Here is a 19,510-nt window from a genome sequence, read left to right as displayed (position 1 = left end):
GCATCTAGGGGCACAATTTTACAACAATCTATAGAGTTTTTAATAATATGCCCTCATGTATATTCCTTTGGTGCGTTTTGCGGGCGGAATACTCTGACAAGAGATTTGGATATGATTTTATACACGTGTTTCTCAGCACCACCAAACACTATAATCTCTACCTCCTGTCTTGCTTGTAAAACAGATATTACTATAGAGGCCTCACTAGAGCGCCTTATTATATGCACTTGGCAAGACTTGGGGCCGGAAGCAACGGTGTATGATCCGGATTGGGAGGCGATTGTGCGGAACACTACAAGTGTCTATCACGAGACTGGAAGCATTGAAGAGCTGTACGGTCAAAATGAGCACAAGTGTGATTGCTACATTGGTTAGAGGAGAATTTCTATCTTGATGTGTGACTAGTTAGAGTAGTAATAAAGGGAGCATCATTATTTATCGTCAATCTCCTCCAAGTCAGACAGTCTCGTCAAATGTGCACAGGACTCCAGTGACTAATGAGCAGATGAAGAAATTTTGAGTATAACACAAGACACATATCGTGAGAAAACATTGAGTTAAAGGAAACCCACTTCCGCCTCCGGAGAGGGGAGGCGTAAAACCAAATATTGTTTATTACTACCTACGCTGTCTATGCTACCTACGCTATGAGAAACCCCCATGACGAAAAAGAGAGAGAGAAAAAAAAAAAGAAGATGCAAAAAAGCTATTTACAAGAAATAAAATCAGCGGTAACGACGGTGGGAGCAACGGTAACGAGGGAGGGCGCAACGGTGATGACCATTCAGGAGGGGACGTTTCAAGCTGGGAATGGGGGCACCCGATCCCCCCAATCCAACTCTGCCGCCCACACCTACCTGATCCTCCATCAACCACTCCGTCGACTTCAACATCGCCAGTACCTTTCGAATCTGCCTCTTCTCATCCTCCTTTGGCGGTTCGGAGTCGGCCGCCTGCCGTCGGGCCAGGCGCCTGTTTTGGCGGAACACGAGAAAGGAGACGACGAGGCCGGCGAAGGTGAGGAGGGTGTTGAAGATGGTGGTGACGCCGGTAATCTAGGCAAGAGTGCTCATTTCGAAATATATTCAACTTATTAATTTATTAGCGAGAGTACTCCTACTCTTACTTACCTTAGCAAAGGAAAAAAAAAAAAGGGGGGGGGAGAGTGAATTAGGGGTGTCGAGGGATCTATATTCTACCACATGAAGTCAATTTTTCTCTTATCTAACGGAGAAACAAGCATACGTAGTGACCAACCATGTTAGACTTTTCTTACTCATGACGTGTCTTTGTTCGTTGTGTTGAAAATTTACTTTGACGCAATTGATTTCTCGCAAGTTTATTCTTTATTATAGTATAGGCGCAAAAGTGTAAAGCGTCCTGGTAGTTAAGCGCTGCGATGTTTTGCTTTTATGTCTGATAAATCAGAGTTTTAGTTTATTTAATGAGTGTAACTTAAAGCCCTGCGTAACTCAAAACACCCTGGCGTTTTCCTGTGGCGGCATTTCTGAATAGCTTGAAGTCGTAAGCTAAACATTTTTTTCTGAACCCAGGATTGTAGCAATCATGGCTTTCTAATTCTTATGCTGAATTGTGTCCTCTCTAAGCCTCGCGAGCCGTGTTAGATTGTAAAAGTTACAGATGTGGTGGTATCGACATACGGAAACAAGCTCTCGTGGGCATCTTATTAAACTTGATCAGTATTGTTTTTAAGTTAAACTACTATCGAAGATGGATATAGTTTAGACTTCCTAGTTCAAAAATATTCATCGACAATTTTGGCTCTTGAGAAGTGTTTTATTGATGCCCAATCGGCCTTACTAAATGTGGAATATGGAGTGGGATTTTCCGTAGAAGCCTCAGTATTATGTTGTTGAATAGTCAGTCCATTTGGCAAAAGTAAAGTGACGACCGCATCCATTTCGGTTGTGTGCTGGCACTTATGCCATGCCATGCCATGCCATGCCTACAAAGTGGTTTCCCTAAGAGTAGAAACCTGTATAGGCCAAGTCTAAAAATAAAACGGGGAACAGAAATCACTTCTTCGGTGAAGAAACGGACCACTGGCTAGGTGCCATATACAAATACGAGCCAAAAAAGGGACACAAACGTGGCAAAAGCCCCCCCGCATGGGCAGATAACTGAGATGCCGCCCGCTTTGTATGTGAGATTCCTATTATATTTAGATTTCGCTGCAATTTATATAGGGAATCTGGTGTTTTGGCAGAAAAATAGACACGCATTATTTGTTTAGACCACTATGGGATATTATAGAGTTGGGAAGTTACGGCTTCATATTCCCTTTGTATAAGATGTAGGTCTAGGTGGTGCTTTGCTTGGACCTACTAGGTAGGCACCTAAGTAGTTGAGCAGGTCGGTATAACCATATACGTACGCATAATCTGGCACCCTGCACTTAATTCGTCGTACATACATACAAGATGCTGTGTGTCGATCGTTTGCTGATCCCTTGGGCTAGATCGGGCTATTGTTCTATTCTGCTGTCAGACACGTGCCGACCTATGTCATCTGTTTCAACATACAAGGAAGAAGAGCAAAGATTACCTTCATCCTCGGATGCGTGCATTTACATCCAGCAAAAATCTGGGAAGTTACCCTTGTGAGCCGTATTAGAGCTAGAAAGTCGAGAAGGGTCTCGACCGCGATCCTCTCATATGATATCACTGGTGATCTGCGGTGGCCAATCCGGCTTGGTTGCAGCATTGTCGATCTATGCAAGGAGACTTTGGGGAGAGGGGGGTTGTTTCTCGTATTAGTGCGGCTCTTAAGATGATGTCTCACTTCATCGTTCAGCCGCTCCCGTCTCTTTGTTACGGAACCGTCACTTTCGCCATTCTTTGCATTCAAACGCATTTTTTTTAGATGCAAGTACAGATACACGCATTCATAGCATATAAGAAAATCATCATGTCTCATTGCTTGGATCAGACCTACCTTGTAAATTACAACTCCGCTTCTCCTGAAATTAGGTACTATACATACAGGCTTGATGAAATGCCGTAATTATATCATTGTACAGAAGATTACGCAGAGTAAAAGTCTCAGCTTTGGGTACTATTTTTCTATAAAAGCAATAGAATCACTTGTATCAATCTTAGAAGTGCTTGCTTGAATCCAAATTATGGTTGGATCCTCTAGATCCTCCATGATCCCGCGAGTTGTGCCTTATCAAACCTAAAGTCGGTCAACATAGCTACACACTAATTATTTCCCCGCGTCTATCATCGACTTTAATCAATGGGGGGATTCTGCCATGAGCTGCAGGGAATCAACAGGGAAACGGACGAGAGAATATCAAATCATAATTCTACCGAACAGAATCACAGAACGCAATCCAATCGAGTGGAAGGCTGCATACTTCGACACTCGTCTGCTAATAACTGGGGTGCTGGCTCTCAGTTCAATAATGAAGGCGGTAGCCAGAATGTCGTTACCGGAGGCGTATCAATCGCGGGGTCTATTTTCAATGGAAATGTAAATATCAGTATAGAGAAGGATGAATGCCGAGGTAAGATCTTTGCCTTGGCGAATATCTCTAGTATTGGCGTTTAACTCAAATCCTCCGCAGCCGAAATCCTTCAAAAGCTCTGTGCTTGGCTTCAGAGTAATCACATAGCCGACGAGTGCTACGACAATTCTATTCACAGAAAAATAAACGACACTTGTGATTGGATTCTCGATAAACCGGAATTTACCACTTGGCGAACAGAATCCTCCCCATCCCCAAAATGGTTGTGGATACACGGACTCTCAGCCTTTGGGCAAACAGTTCTTTGCGCTCGAATCATTGAATTCATAAAGAATGTGAAAGAGGAGGCCATTGCATACTACTTCTTCTCACCTGACTTGGAAAACCACAGAGACCCTATGATAGCTATGCGGTCGTGGTTATACCATATGGCTTTGATGAATGCGTCGGTACTCGATGTCGTCAACAAAAAACGGAAGCAAGATGCGAGAGCTTCACAAGCTATCATTACGGGATTGTTCCGAGAAGCGATCAAGATGGTACCAACCTGCACACTCGTCGTCAATGGTCTTGATGAATGCGAACCAGGCAGGTTTTGTCTATCCGTGACCGACTTTGTTAAAGAAATTGACGAAGCAGTGCTTGGCACAAATGCTAGGATCCTCGTGATGAGTCGATCTGAATCCTCTATCCACCAGGCTTTAATGAAAGCGAAAGGCGCAGAGTTTTTACAATACAAAGTGTGTGAAAAAGACATTGGCGCAGATATAGATGGGTTACCTAGAATGATGGAGATGGAGACGTTCCTCGATGAAAAGAAACCCCCGCGGGCCATGCGGAGGAAATGGTTTGATTCGACGAATGACGATTGGGCTCATTCCAAGGGCAAACCGCCAATTCACTTTCTTTATGCAATAGAACTTGGGTTTGTCAATTTGGCTACGGCAATATTCAAGAAGGGCAAGGTATGTGTAAATTGCAGCTCGAGTATTTGTTCAACTCTGAGAGTCGCATGCTCCAAGGGGTGCGGGAATCTTGCTCGCGAACTTATTGCAATCGGCGCCAAGGTTGGAATCAAAGAGGCCCAGGGTCGGACCGCAATAAGGTATGCGGCTCTAGATGGCTATACGGAGCTTGTCGAACCTTTAATCGACCATGGTGCTGATATCACAATCTGAGATGACGATGGCGTCTCTCCCTCTCTTGTTGCCAGTATCAATTGCTATTTAACTACGGTAAAGAGACTGATCCAAAAGGTGCCAGCATTCATCAGCTAGACGAGAAATGGCGATGGTTCACTCTTTAAAGCAGGTTTTGATGGCCATAATTTTGATATACTTGAACTGCCTCTTAAACATTAGATACTAGGTAAACACTGTTCTTTGCGGCATGTTGTAATGGATATATAGTAAAGGATATAGTGTAATATATATATATTAATGAATATATAGTAATTGGTATGTTGCAATGGATGTGATTAAATTGTGAAGATGCTTATCAAAAGTGAATCTAATATAATGGTATCAGATGAGGCGAGGGAAAACAGCTGTATGCAGCATGTTGTGGTGGTCAAATCGAGATTACCAACTCACTGATCGAGAAGGGAGTTAACATCACGCCAGCCGGGGGAAAAAACATCATATTGAGGGGAACTTATGAGTAGTCATGTCGACCTTGTTAGTTTCTTGGTCCGAAAAAAGGTGCTGATATCAATTTCCTGAATGTTGACGGATGGATGTGGATGCGGCAGCCTGCACTGACCAGGCAGAGGTGTCTCAGCTGCTCCTTTCACTGCCCTGCGTGATGACGTCTGTAGTATTCAGTGTCAGATAGCGGCTATGCTAAAAAAAGTTGATCTTCTGACCGGGAATGGGCTCTGATGTCTCGGCAGGCAATGAGAATGACAATACGCCACTCGTGTTAGGAACTGCCAACCACCATGCTGATGTGGCCGACGATCTCCTCAAGCAATGGAGTGTATATGGCGTCTACTAATGGGCGGCAAACACCGGCTTATATAGCATCATCTTATGGCCACCTCAATGTTCTTGGGCTCTTGATCAAGCTGGGAGCAGATGTTACCGCCTCAGGTAATCTGGGACGTGCACTCCTCCTTGCAGCATGTTTTTTTTAGCCACATCAAACCGACATATATATTGCTCAAGAGGGGGTTGGATGTCGATCTGTCTTATAACGAAGGCTTGTGACTGTTATATTCAGCGTCTAAAAAAGGCTATGTGACCATTGGCCAAACTTATCATTTGGAAAGGCGCTGATCCCTTCGACACGATAATGACGACCAAATCCGATTGTTACAGCTACTTCGAAGGACCACACCAAGATGGTCAAGCTATCTGGTTCACTACCCCTCTCTGATCTGCGTGTCTCAGCAGGTGATGGAGGTTTATACAAGTGGATTTTGCACTTTTCCTCATCTTATAGTTGGGTATAAATATTCCGTCCAAAGCTCCCATGGGTAAATGATTTCCTCCCTATCCATCATTTCCATCTTCAATCTTGTGTCAAGTTCCTATACCCAAAGCACATCTACCTTAGTGAGAGGTATGTAAAGAAACCGAATATTTGCGTCAACATAACAAAAAGTACCTTTGCTAAACCCGGCAACTATATCTCTAGGATAATCGCCATCATGTCAACTTCAACTACTAAGTCTACCGCTATTTTATGCGAAGTAACAGTTACGAAGTCTGACGAAACGACGCCTGAAGATACGCCCCCGGAATCACCTTCTGCCATTATTATCTTCACAGCAACAAACACACCTCCAACGCAAAAGGATGATGAAGAGACTCGCACGAGCTCGCAAAAATCAGACAACGTTAATGGGCAAACACCAAACGGCAAACCCAACAAAGGCTCCAAGGCACCTGCCAACGGGGGACAGGAACCCTCCGGGGGGGATGCTGAATCGTCGGAACCCACCGAGCAAATTAGAGCAGGCCAATTCGTAAACTCCAACACTGGCCACCAGTATAACACGACTGGAGGTATCCAGCACAATGCAACGGATACTGCAACACAATTTTCTGGGGCTGTATTTTCAGGAACTGTGACTTTCCATAAGCCTCAAGCCTAGGGAACATTGGCTATCGAGCTTTACTGTCAAGCACGCAGCAAGGTTGAGAGACGGTGATGATGGTATAACTAGGCTCCTGCGTATCGGTGCAGATACCTGAAAGACTCAATTTGCTAGCGTTTACATGAATGAAAGCACAGCCATTTTGAACATTGTCTTCAAACTAGAAGTGTACAGTTCCACTAAAAGTCGCCCCAGTGAAGTGCTTGCCATTGCCAGTCGCATTATACTGGATCCCGCCTGTCGCGTTGAATTGATCACCCGAACCCTCATTTTGAAACGCAAACGTAGGCACATTGCGACTCTCCTTGACCAGGGAAGACAGCATAGAATCAATGTCCGCTGCCAACTTTTCTGCATTGCCATTCAGCTCCTCTAGGGCTGCTCTCATTGGCACATCCTTGATTAGTTTGTAATCTTTGCTGAACAACTTTTCCGACTCTTGGATTCTAGCCATCATGCCCTTCCAGTCTTCGTGTCCAACCGCGTCCTCTGCCAGTCTCTCAAGACGTGTTAGATAGACACGTCGAACGGTCCTGATCTGGAAATCAATGATTAGCTGATACAGTGCCAAGAGACTGTCCTCAAGCTCGACATGTATGCCAGAATCGTGCAGCGCCTTGCTCTTCAGCAGCAGAGTCTCCAGCTTGACGTAGAAGCGTATGCGAGAGGTGACGTATATGTAACCATCACGACTGGCCTCTTCTGCGGCGCTGGGGTTCATGAAGATGGGAAGAATGACGCAGATGCCAGCCCATGCTAGAGAGGCTTCAGGGGATGCCCTAACGACACCGTCAATGACATCCTTGATGGTTTGGATGAGCCGAGTAGCCTGTGTCAATTGGTCACGCAATATGAAATCCTGGCCAAATATATTGTATTTGGCCCTCTTCTTATCCAACTGCTGCAGTCCGTTGCGGGTGATTTTATGCAACTGGTCTCGACGATTGAGATTGTCGCTGTCAATCTGGTTCTCGTTTTTTATGTATTTTTCATCGACATTGTCATGTACAGCAGGTGAAGAAACCTGTCGAGTATCGTCGAAATGTGTGCCACTCTTTGTATTGGTACTTGTTGGCAACTCTCTGGATAGTAGACGCTCGTATACGTCGATTAGCTTCCTATCCTTCTCCCTAAGGCCGTCATATGCGCGGTCCCAAAGCGATGTCTCGACTATCTTCGACTGACTTAGATTTGATGTCTCGGGTATAACAGGGGCCGCGTCGGATGTGTTCGTTGGTAAAGTGATCGTTTGTGCAGTAGGAGCTGCCGCCCAGGACTCAGCCTCCAGAGCTTTCGAAACTGTCTCAGGCTCCGTTTGAGACTGTGGCTCCATTGGTTGTTGCTTTTTGCACTTGAAAATCTTTCTAAGCTTTGATAAGACTTTCTTAATTTTAGATAGTCGTTTTGAGGCCATGTCTGTGATTGACTCGGGAGCAGTGCGTTATTCATAGCAATCAGCAGTATCAGTCAAAATGTCTCGGGACGAAGGAGCGAAATCTGAGACACACTTGGACTTGGGCGTGGATGAGGGGGAAGAGATAAGGCATCAACCAACAAGGCCGACTTACACGAGCACATCAACTGAGTTTGTGTTACCTTGGACGTACACCGTCGTACGAGTACATGCATGGCGTTGGGCAGTGGCCGCATGAAATGGTTGGTGATTTTAAGTGGGTAAACTCTACGGAGGTTCTGTCTGTAAAATCAGTACTGACAAGAAAGAGAAAACATCGCACGCTCCTCTACATGAAAATGATCTCTAGCTATGTGACGGCCGTGGTGGCCAGATCAAATGATTCCCTGACGGGTGCTCGCTCCGTGGTCTCTATAGCCGTCAGTAGGATAAGCTGGCTAGCGATGTGTATAAGATGTGGCGTCTGCGCCGGTCTGCAATGAATCCCTTGCTCTTGACAAACTATGTGATATGCATGGATAATAAAGGTCAGATTTGACTGATTGGTGAAAGTAAACAGGCTCATGCAAAAGAAACTTACTAAGGAAATGAGAGCCGACAATACATGGCATCCCCCAATCACAAAACAAAATACATATGTAAGTGCGGACTAGTTTCCTCTTACGGCAAGCAAGCAGAAATAAGCAATTTCACATATGTAGGCAAGCAGGTATCAAAAAAATAGAGACCGCAAAATGAATATCCACATACAAGGCAATTACATGAGCACCATGAGCATGGGCTGGTCTTAGCCTTTATGTGTGTGTATAGTTATTGCTTTGTGTGTTCAAAATTACCTCAGTCTCTCTCCTCTTTTTTTGATACTTGCTTGCCAGGACAGTAGGAACAATCATGTCATCTGTTTTCTTTCCATTTTTTATTTTTTATTTTTCAATTAAATATTCCTTCCTCCACCATTCTCCTCCCAAATCTCCAGGCCTAAAAAAAGACATAGAAGAAGAAAATAACCAACATATAAAAAAAAAGAGATGTGCGATGTGTATACATATGTAGTACAAATAGAAAAAAGACAAAAAAGGGGGTAATTCGAAGAAATTAGCTAGTTAAACAGCACAAAAATAGTCTGTGTAACAACAAAAAAGGTGCCAGAATAGAATAAATAAAAAAGCGACAAAAAGGATTTTTCTGTGGAGTGGTATCATGTGAGTGTGTAGTTTCTTCTTCCTTTCCTTGAGGAAAAAAAAAATATAGATGAGATGTAAACAAGGGAAATTTTGGTGCTCGTCGAGGTGTGTATGCGTATGCTATAGGTAGTGTAGAGAAGAGGTAGAAACGGAAGGGGAAAAAAGAAATAAGGATGTACAAGTATAATATACACCCTTAGAAACCACACACCCCCTTTTTTAGAGAGTGCATCTTTCGCTTGTGGGTGTAAAAATCCATCCTCTAACGAATAGTTTGTTGCTCAAAGTTCAAATCACCACCCGTTCCCGCTCTAAAACCCCCTTTTCCTGTCCCAACCTTCTATGTCTAGTAGGTATGTTAAGCGTAAATTTTAGGTAAAAAGAAAGGGAGGGGAGAGAAAAGGATTAGGATATGGAAAGAAGAGGGAAATAGAGTTGAGTTCAAAGGTGCCGTAAGAAGATATTCCGACATCGTGCAGGCATGAGGGGGCATGATAAGTCCTCTCAAAGCAGAGGATATTCGCCTTTCCAACGGTCTTGTTTCAATAGGGTGACTAAAGTTCGCTGCTTATCGGCTATAGTTAGCATGAGCAGCTTGCAAAACTAATCATCCAGTTAGCAAAATCCTTCACAAACACACTCATACAATAGGAGCAGCCATACCATGCAGCACATTGAGCTGTCCCGTCCTATCCTCACACGCCAACTGGATCGCCGTGCCCTCAACAAAATCCAACACCACACTGTTAGGCAGCTCCTGCACCTCCACGTCCGGCGTGTATGGCTGTCGAAACTCGCCCAAGAAGTACCGCTTAGGCCCGACGACGGCGCGGCCGCTCTGCGTTCCCGCGGCCAGGATGATGAACCCCTGGGAGTCGAGGCACAGGTTTCGTCGCTTCCACAGGAGACTATCCGGGAACTGGACGTTGACGTCGCCAAGGTCCGACACGATGGACGCATCGCCAGAGGTGGCGGGGGGGGCCGGCTTGCGGGTCTGCGTAGGAGCAGCAGCAGCGCTAGTAGTGGTGGTGATGCTGGTGGCGGTGGTGTTGATGCTGTCTTCTACCGAAGAAGTCTTGCTCTTAGACGACCCGGTGGAGAAGTTGGAGAGCTTGCGCATGAAGCGCCCGGCGCGCGACGTCTTCTTGTCCCTCTCATCGCCAGAATATGAATCCTCCGTCACACTAGAGTTAGCTAGGTTGTCGCGATCAAGAGTGATTGAGCGCCGGCTGCTGGGCGACTGTGTTGTTGTCCTAGATACTATCGTTTGGCGCATGTTAGTCGAGACAGTCACCGACTTCCGAGGGTCTTTAAAGAACCCTTTAACCGTATTTAGCGAGGATCGCCTACCCATGTCATCCTCGCCGTCGCGCTCAAGAGACCTAGACTTCCGCCCTGAGTCCTCATAGTCACCCGTGAGCTGCTGCTGCTGCCTCAGATCCGGATAGCTGTACTCAGAGGCATCTTGCCTGGACGCTAGGCTTGCGTCCCGTAAGGTTCTCGGCGTCACGGCTATCGATTCTGGTCGTCCTCGCGACTGAGGTCCCGGTGCTAGGCTGTTTGCGCTGGAGGGTGCGCCGAGGGGCTCAAACATGGAAACCCGACTGACGACTGACCCCGATCTCTGCAGGCGCACTCTGCCTGTGTCTAGCGGTAGCGGAAACTCATCTTGCGATGGCGTTGGCGATGCGGCCCTCCCCTTGAGGGATTTCGTTCTGTCCACCACGGACGGCGGGCGGGACGTGTCCCTCTTCTGGACGGCGAAAAAGGTCGACTGAGGGCGCTCTCGACTCACCGGACGAGCCTGATCACCTGATGTCGCTGACAGCTTCTCGAGCGCCTTGATGCGCTGCGAAATGCTCGACCCGACGGTGGGCTTCATGGTGGCGAGGCTGGCCGACTGCTGCTGCGTGATTTTGTGTAGGAAAGCTGCGCCGGAGCTCAGAGAACGCGCCGTAGACTGAGTTACATCTGTCGGAGCGATGTAGTTGCCACGGACAGGATTAGAGACTGTCCGAACAGTGTGCGCCTGTGGAGCTCTTGCGCCTAGCGGGCCATTCGCAATTGTAGCACTGGGGAAGACAGGGGTGAGCGGAGATTTGGTGGCACTCATTGGCTTATTATCATTCTGCACCGTTGCGTCGTCGCGCTGAGTCGTCGCCTCCTTGCTGGCGTGCGCAGCTGCAGCTGCAGCGGCATCGTCATCGCCAGCGATTTCCGCGGGAGCTGCTGACTGCTGCTTTGGCTCCGTCAGATCTGTCTGGATCGGTGGTGGACTGCTAACCGAGTGTTTGGAACCTTCTTTGGGAGTGGCCGCCGTCTCATTAGCCGTCTCTACTGCTGGCATCGATTCCTGCGCCGCCGACAATGGGTCCTCCGGCTGGAGATCCATCGAAGGTGTCGTCGCTACGGTGGTTTTGGCGGCCGAATCTGCAGCGTCGACCAAACCTTGCGTTGAGCGTTTAGGCCCAGAAGGCAGTGGAGCAGATTTTACTGGCGGTAATTCCCCTTTGTTTGTTGCCTGCGCAACATCGCCGGGGGTGTCGCTGAGTGGAATCTCGGCTGCACCAGATCCCATGCCTTTTAATGATGCAGCTGGTGGGGCATTTGACGTCGGAATATTCGCCGAGAAGTTTGAAATTGGCTCTGCAATCCCTTTTTTCTCCTTTTCATTTTCGGGCTTAGCCGATCCCTTATTAGCGGCCCCGGCAGCCTCCTCAGCTGCTATAGCTCTGGTGGATTCCAATGCGACTGGATTGGCATTATCTTTTGTTGGAACCGCACTCGGTTTATTTTCTTCTGGTGATGCAGCAGCAGCAGCAGCAGCAGTAGATGACGATGATGGTGACGATGTTGACGACTTTTCAACCTGTGCGGTTTTGCTTTCCTCTTCCTGCGGCTTTTCCTTCAACGCAGCAGCCGCCGCATTTTGAATATCAACAGCCTCAGACTTTGACGCGGTGACAGCGCCATGGACAGTCTCATCTGTGGAACCCGAAAGCGAAGATGCAGCAGTCGACTCATCATGCTCTGAAGAGGCAACCGTTGGGCTTTGCGCACGAGACTCTGATCGAGCTGTCTCCTCAGAGACTTCGTCAATTTGGGAGAGCGGGGACAACGACGAGAGACTATTCAAAACGACGCCAGAGTCCGCATGGCTAATCGATGCTATCCGATCTTCAATTTCTTTGCTCTTCTCGGTTTCACCCTCCGCTTCATCTTCGTCGTCGTCGTCGTCGTCTTCATCATCGTCATTATCAATATGCGCAGAGTGCTCAAAGTCTTGATCCTCTCCTCCCCTCAACACCATAACCTTTTCCTCGGCGCCAGGTGTTCCCACTTCTGCAGACTGTTGCTTCAAGAGCTCCTGCTGCTTCTTTCTCTTTTCTCTGAGTTTCATGGCCTTCATAAGCCTAGCCTTCTCAGGTGTAATGGTAGGTTTGGCCGGCGCCGCTGGTACAGACAGCGACTCGGCGCCAGTGCTTGTGGACGGTCGCGCATCGCCGCTGATTCCTAATGCATCTTCTGACGCTCGGGCAGCATCGGTAGGTGGCTCCATCTCTGGAATCTCTTCATGGATCAAAGACGCAGAGTCTGTATCCTTGCTCTTGCTCTTCTTTCCGCCCTTTCCAAACAACTTGTATCCAACCGGAAGCGACGAAACGGGCCTAAAGTTTCCGGCGGCTTGGGGTCTAATCGTAATGTCGGCCTTGGGCCGAGGAGCGAGCTTCACTTTCGGTTTACCTGTAGGATAATAGCTATAGATATCTGACCGGCTGTCGGTAGTGTCGATCGATCTCGTGGGTGAACTTGGTCTATCGTGGATGCCCGTAAATTTGGGCACCTCAGAGGTGTTTGAGGCTGAAAATTTGCTATGCTCTGGGGAAGCTGCCAGTTCAGAGTTTAATTTGACCTCGTCTGTGGTTGTAGATTTGCCGCCAGGTGTTTGCGGCCGCTCGCCATCGGGTTCCGATCCTATGGACTGCCGCTTCGACGAGCGTTGTTCCTCTACCTCCTCCTCTTCGGCGATTTCCATTAACCGTCGTCTTCGGGAGCTCGTGGAAGATGCTGTGGATCCAGATGCGGCATGCAGCGAACAGGCAGCAGAAAGCTTTGTATCTTTTAACTCGGCAGCGGTGGAAATCTCGTAAATGGCATCGTAGGGGGAGAATCGTTCGCAGACGGCAGTGAAGTGTACAGCAACTCGAGCTGGTTTGCGACAAGTTAGTACCCATGATTTGCATCTCGTCGCATCGCATCGCATGACATCGCAGATCGCCGCCGATCGCAGAATGGGGGATGTAAAGAGCATATAAAGAAGAGTCTAACCTTGTATAAGTCGAGAACAGTCCTCCGGCAGGTATTTGACAATGACGTTCCTTCGCCGGTACCGCAGGAAGCCATACAATGGGCTTTCCTCGTCAAAGCCCTCGACGGCGTTTCGGATTTCGGTGATGCCTCCATTTCCCTTGTCCAGCAGCTCAACTTCGTCGCGACTCGAATACTTGATCAGAAACCTATAGATTGCACAGCAAAAAAGCAGGAAAGTCTCAGCAAAATCGAATCCTACATAGCACGCTTAAAAGTCCGAAGAGTTGAATCATGCATACCATCCTCCAGGCTCAGCAACGCCAGCCTCGTGCGCCTCTACAATCTTGGGATCGTCTAAGCCGTTTAGCGACATATTCTCTGCGACATACGACCCGGATATCTATGATTCGATCGTTTGCGCCCACCAGCCCAGCCAAGCCCAGCTCAATGCAGCTGGATATCGAAAGAGGGAACAAGATAAAAAGAATGGAGGATGTGAATAGCGAGAGACAAGGGTGTTGAGCAATGAAACGAGCGAAGAATAACAACAGCAAATAACGAAGGGCTGAGAGATGCTCGACGCGCTGCGCCGGCTGTCTGTCTGTCTGTCTGTCTTACCACCAATGCTCAGGGGCAAGTTGCGACGACGTCGACATGGAGACGAGCAAAATCGCGACGTGGGGAAGGCGGGATATGCAGAATGCAAGGCAAGCCTCAGCCCTTTTGGATGCTTCTCCTACGGCTCGGTTCGGGTCAAAGATGGCGAGACGCAGGGAGGAGTGAGTGGTTGCCCGCCGGAACGGAATTACATGCAGCTGCACTCTGACACACGCTTTTTTCTCGCCCTCTCTGTCACTTGGTATGCTCTCTCTTACGACGCCTGTTGGCTGCGGCACAAAACACACGAGGTTCCGTGACAGATCGAACGGGACCTGGCCTAAAGCGAGTCCACCTGCGTGCTAAGCGCCGCGCCGCAGATGCATGGAGGGAGGCAAGGGGCGCGCCAGAAGCCCATGCAATGCACGCCTTGGTGCCACCCACACGGCAGAACCAGAGCCAGATCAAGGCTGTGTCTGCTTCGCGGCGCCGTGTTACTGGCTGGAGCCGCGCAGTCAGCTGAGAAACAGACGGGCAAAAACGAGCTGTCCACACAAGCAACCCTTGCCCAGCCAAACACGAGTGCCAGACAGGCCGCGAGATCCACGAGCAGCGAGCAGAAAATCTCCCAATCAGCCAGCCAAGACATGGTCAACAGCCGGGCTTCCATTCCACGTCTCTGGCTAGGCAAGCTTAAGGGGGTTTAGCTGGCCATTTTGTCTGTCCCCCTGTCAAAAGTCGTCTCCATCTGCAAACAGGGGTCCTAGGCCCGCCAGCCAACGAGAATTCCGCTGCCACTGAGGACCGCAGTGCCCTCGTGTGTGTCTTCACCAGCGGTCCGCCATTGGGGGGGAGTCCCCATCTCGTCTCGCTAGTTTCGTCGAAATTGAAGCTTGGGCCGCCCCTTAGCTTTATTGCTTCCCCTCCAATAATCGCGGCGGTAGTGCGAAACGCCAGGCACAGCGTCGCAATGGCTATCGGATAGCGTGCTTCACCAGCAGCAGCGATTGGGAGCTGCGCATCGCCCGTTGGCTTCCCGCAAGATTGCTTTGGTCGCTGTGCGGTGTGCCCTGCTGTGCTCTGCTGTTATACGCGACAGAGACTCCAATATACGCGACAGAGACTCCAGCTCCATGCCGCGGCCATCTCGTTATATGGCTGCTGCTGTTGCTTCCACTGCGGCCGCACCGGTTCATCCCAACATGCAGCCCAAATGCCGGTGGCTAGCCCTGAAACGCACGTCGTGCAGCAGCTGTCTGCACAGGGGCCCCATCGTTACCCATATTAGCAGGTTAGCAGCTACAAGTATATGTCCTGGTGGAGGCCGGCCAAGTTTCCGGATGGTTAATGCAGCGGGCGCTGTGGCTATTTATTGGCGACTGATGTGCAGATCGAGCGTAGCAAGGGACAGATTCGCGGTCAAGTTGATGCTTGATTTATGATTTACTACGCCTGCTACAGGCCCATACTCTATGCCAAAAGTTTATCTGATTCTTTAGTCATCCCACTAAATTCCTCGTCGCATCCGGGAAGCCACATCTGTCGGCGCCGTCTGCTTGTACTCCACCGGCTTTCTGTAAGGAGTGCCTGAGTAGAATGACATGCTCCTCTTGTGTCTTATTGTCATTTCAATCAAACGCAAATTATTAAACATTTGGGCTTTCAGATTAGTAGTTCATACATGTCCCAAATCATAGATGTATGGTAAGCCTCTTGATTGACAGAACAGCTCACATGCTATTGCTATACTGGCGAACCACAGCCAAGGAAGAACAGATGGCAGCTTGCATCTCAAAAATCTTGCATTGAAAAATTGCCCACGTACATATACATACAGATAGCATAGCGTACAAAACAGAAACTTTGCCAACGTCGTCTTAGTCCAACCATGCGCCCCAATGCCCGATCCCTCGGTGAGGCACCAGCCTCATCGCCTTGCTTCTGTCTCTTCTGTAGTATGATGCGATATACTTGAACCTAGGATAAGCATCACCAAGGTTCTTCCTCGCATAACATGCCCACACCGACGTATACTCTAATCATGCCATGCCTCTCATTTCCCCGTCCTTGCCTGATCTAGCTGGCCAGCTCGTCTGGGCGACTCTCGCCGTCACTGAATTAAAGTTAGACGGCTTTTAGCTGGATGACAAGGGTTCCTAAGTCCTAGACGTCTGCCAACTCTTTTGACTCATCTTTTGACTCTTGTGCAGCAGCGGCAGCTGGCTTGTCAATGGAAGTGTCGAGCGAAACCAGCTCGGGACTGTCGCTCTCCCCAATGGCAATAGGCTCCTCAACAAGCGCATCGCTCAACGTCGTAGGCACAAACTCCCCTTCGTTCGTGGAAGCATTGTCGTATCCGCGTCCAGAGTTACTAGCTGACACGCCCACCGCGGGAGTTGAGCCGTCGGCAATCTTCTGCTTTGTATCCATGACGATCTTGTCTGCCTCGCTCACCTTGGAGGCGGCACCGTGGTTTGCTTCGGGCTCAGCATCCTGGCTGGTCTGGCGTTGTACAAGAGCCTCCTTATCTAGCCGTACAATCATACATGACAGGTTGTCGGTGCTGAATCGATTGAGGGCATGGTCGACCAATAGCTTTGCTCCTTCGCCCGGGTCGTGAATTTCTCGGACAAGATCAACAGCCTCCTGGTCGCTGCAAACATCCCACAACTAATGAGTTGCTTGTTAGCATGGTATTCTCCCACTTTGACAACAAACGTAAATTTGCTAAGTATTACTTACCCCGTCACAAGCAATAATGATGAATTCGTCAAGGTCATGTTGTATGACTGTTTCTGTGGTGTATGGGTGGCCAGTCACGAGATCCTTCATATAGGTATCTCCAAGTGCTCTGGTAACAGCTAGCACTCCATTGACACGATTATTGAGGATGAGACCGCCAGCGTTGGCGATTCGTTTTCCTTCGTTTTCGTCACTGCCTTTATGGTCATAAGACAGGCGCAAGGCTTTGCCGTTACGACACAGAATGATGCGAGCATCCCCCACGTTGGCGGTATACAAGACGCGCTGTCGACTGGAGAGTCCCTTGAGTTTCGTAGCAATTGACTCGTTGGAACTGGTTTGCGGTGCTTCTGAAGACCCATCCTTGTCTTTTTCTGATTCTTGCGCTTTGGCCATCGCCTTCGCGGCAGCGGCGGTTGCGGCGGCCGGGGCAATGGCGAGAGAGCCGGTGATGGACCGGTCACTGGGCACACGGTCTTCCCAGCGAAGAACCGCAATAGCAGCCGTACAGCCGCTGTTCTTTAACGGGAGCTTCTCGAGCTGAGTGTCAACAGCCGTAAATGTCATATCCAGGAGCTCCGGAATCGGCATATTAGGGTGCTTTCGTATCATCTCCTCCAGAATAATGTGAAGCTTCTTTCCACACCAATCCGCAGCAAATGTGCCGGCATGGCCGTCAAAGATGGCGAAGTAGCCATTGTCAGACTCGGAAACAGCGGCGTCCTTGTCGTCTTTACTTGACTTGTCCTTTCCGCCAGATCCATCAGCCGACGGCGCCGGAGTGTCTAGAAAGTTGTATAGAAAGGCATGGGTGTCTTCCATCGTCCGGCGGCATTTCTTGTTCCTATCTTCCCAAACGCCGACACGGAAGGTGGACTTGGGCCCGGGAACCGATTCGCCGGCCGAGTTGTTGTGTTGGCCCTGCGGCACGACGAGGGCAGGGTCATGCTTCCCGAGCTTCTGCAGCGGTGTCTGAGCGCCGGAATCCGACCCGGAGCGGGTGACCTGAGAGAAGTTGAGCGAGTTCCTGGCCGAGGCTAGCAGGCTGCTGGCCTTGCTGCTGACACCACTACTCCTGCGCTTCTTCTCGCCGACGTCCTGTCGAGTGGGCGGGCTGCCATTGCCGCTGCGTTTCTCGCCGCTGGCCGCCTGGTCCGCGTTCTTGATGGGCACGGCGGACGCAGCAGTGGGGCTTGGCTCGGGAGAAGGCGACTTGTCGTCGCTCTTGGAATCGTTCTCAGGCTTGGAAGCTCCGCCGAACATTCTATTAAGCAGACTTCCTCCGTGAGAGGAGAGACTGCGGCGCTTGCTTCCTGCCAGTTTTGTGGAGTGCGAAAGGGGCCGGTCGGGAAATAAGGTGACACGCCTCGAGATGGGCCGATGGGATGATGGATAGCTGGTCGATATCGCAGCTGAAGGGTCGTCGCGGGGGTTGCGATGGCTATCGCGCTCTCGTCAAGGAGACGCTGTGTGATTGGACGCTGTAGGCGCCGACTGACCACGGAGCAGATGGAAAGGCTGCTGCGCTGGCGTGGCAAGGCGACAGACGCAATGCGAGCTTCGGGGATGTCTGGCGATTCGGACGAGGCGGGAAATGCTGCACCGGTCAATGAGCTTATGGTACAGCTGGTGGCTTGCAAATGGACAAGCTGGAGATCAAACGGGCTGGTGTTTGGGCAATAGAGAGGGGGGCCGGTATAGAAAAGGATGACATCGGCGGGGACAGCAGCGGGATAGCGGGGAGGACTCAGGCGGCTTGGCGCTTGTTTGCTTCTGGCAGCTTCGGGTGAGGCGCTGCCTGCAATGCTGCGTGCCACTGGGCCGGTGCCTGGCGAGGGACTGAAGCCGGCTTGTATTCCGCATGTGCTGTGGGTAGCAGCGGATTGAGCCTCGTTCACGACGGGCAAGCGGCAATACGAGCAGAGCAGTGAATTGGCACCAATCCTCCTTGTCCTCGCCCTCCTATCCTGCTGACGGGCGCTGGCTAAAAGAAGTATTGTGACGGCGGAAACTGGGGACAGTTCTGTCCTCTGATGATCAGGGCACAGTACGGGGAGAGCGGACAAACAGCAGGAATCCAGGGCATTTACAAAGAATGCCGGAGAGGCTGATTACATACCACAACGGAAAAGACGGCACTACAGTATTCGGGCTGGAGCGTGCGTCTCGCAGGAAGAGACGATCAGGCAGTCGGCGTTTGCAGTGAGAAAGGGAGAAGAAGAACAGACGGGCAGCGTAGATATACGTATGTAGATGACGAACAGTGCTGTGGATGGCTGAGTAGCTGCGACTGCAAGGCGCGAATTAGCGTCTCGGCCCAGCGTAGCGACCCGGGGCACAGCAGTGCTATAAGTAAGCTGCTAATGCTAATGCTAATGCTACTGTGCAAGGGAAAGGGCCCTGCCAGGTAATACCTAGCTCCCCGGCCTGATATTCTCACGTCACCACTGAAACGAAACAAACATGAATCCTTCATCAATCATGTGCTCGCTAAATCAACTGCTAATCTCATGTAAGGGCATCCAGCCCAAGAATACTACGTCGCCATCTATATTTAGGCCTCCTCGACCGAGCGAAACAAAAGTCGGGGGTGACGGAACGGGGCATTATTAGGCTCCAGATCCAAGATGACGGTCTCGGCGCTGTTTAGTGGACGCGGGGGTTTCTAGCGC

The 19,510-nt window shown here is 49.6% G+C and overlaps 6 protein-coding genes across 7 annotated transcripts; 2 read left to right on the top strand and 4 right to left on the bottom strand.

The window, feature by feature from the left end:
- Positions 1-371: 371 nt before the first annotated feature.
- On the bottom strand, positions 372-1,260 carry TrAFT101_011724 (uncharacterized protein; the record flags this gene model as incomplete). The annotated part of the gene is made up of 3 exons (XM_066129361.1): positions 372-389; positions 858-1,055; positions 1,246-1,260. 3 exons carry the CDS (start codon positions 1,258-1,260, stop codon positions 372-374), a joined length of 231 nt encoding a protein of 76 aa, XP_065985493.1.
- Positions 1,261-3,152: 1,892 nt separating this feature from the next.
- TrAFT101_011723 (uncharacterized protein) lies at positions 3,153-4,904 on the top strand. Its single transcript, XM_024911037.2, has 2 exons — positions 3,153-3,529; positions 3,590-4,904. The coding sequence occupies exons 1-2, from the start codon at positions 3,259-3,261 to the stop codon at positions 4,666-4,668; spliced, it is 1,350 nt and encodes a 449-aa protein (XP_024757852.1). The 5' UTR covers positions 3,153-3,258; the 3' UTR covers positions 4,669-4,904.
- An 816-nt stretch (positions 4,905-5,720) lies between these two features.
- Positions 5,721-6,803, top strand: TrAFT101_011722 (uncharacterized protein). The gene is made up of 2 exons (XM_024908612.2): positions 5,721-6,052; positions 6,128-6,803. Exon 2 carries the CDS (start codon positions 6,141-6,143, stop codon positions 6,585-6,587), a length of 447 nt encoding a protein of 148 aa, XP_024757853.1. The 5' UTR covers positions 5,721-6,052; positions 6,128-6,140; the 3' UTR covers positions 6,588-6,803.
- On the bottom strand, positions 6,626-8,430 carry TrAFT101_011721 (uncharacterized protein). Of its 2 annotated transcripts, XM_066129360.1 has the most exons (2): positions 8,159-8,430; positions 6,626-8,006 (listed from the first exon to the last, which is right to left on the bottom strand). In XM_066129360.1, the coding sequence occupies exons 1-2, from the start codon at positions 8,238-8,240 to the stop codon at positions 6,751-6,753; spliced, it is 1,338 nt and encodes a 445-aa protein (XP_065985492.1). In that variant the 5' UTR covers positions 8,241-8,430; the 3' UTR covers positions 6,626-6,750. The 2 variants fall into 2 exon arrangements, with proteins under 2 accessions (XP_065985492.1, XP_024757854.2); XM_024908613.2 differs by having other exon boundaries at positions 6,626-8,430.
- On the bottom strand, positions 7,685-15,498 carry TrAFT101_011720 (uncharacterized protein). Its single transcript, XM_066129359.1, has 6 exons — positions 13,799-15,498; positions 13,518-13,705; positions 10,539-13,397; positions 9,852-10,448; positions 8,755-9,791; positions 7,685-8,282 (listed from the first exon to the last, which is right to left on the bottom strand). Exons 1-5 carry the CDS (start codon positions 13,870-13,872, stop codon positions 9,757-9,759), a joined length of 3,753 nt encoding a protein of 1,250 aa, XP_065985491.1. The 5' UTR covers positions 13,873-15,498; the 3' UTR covers positions 7,685-8,282; positions 8,755-9,756.
- A 761-nt stretch (positions 15,499-16,259) lies between these two features.
- TrAFT101_011719 (uncharacterized protein) lies at positions 16,260-18,101 on the bottom strand (the record flags this gene model as incomplete). The annotated part of the gene is made up of 2 exons (XM_024904254.1): positions 16,260-16,766; positions 16,839-18,101. The coding sequence occupies 2 exons, from the start codon at positions 18,099-18,101 to the stop codon at positions 16,260-16,262; spliced, it is 1,770 nt and encodes a 589-aa protein (XP_024757857.1).
- Between the last annotated feature and the right edge of the window lie 1,409 nt (positions 18,102-19,510).

This window comes from Trichoderma asperellum, chromosome 7 (assembly GCF_020647865.1).
Source record: "Trichoderma asperellum chromosome 7, complete sequence".
NCBI lineage: Eukaryota > Fungi > Ascomycota > Sordariomycetes > Hypocreales > Hypocreaceae > Trichoderma > Trichoderma asperellum.
This window is presented reverse-complemented; position numbering and strand designations above follow the sequence as displayed.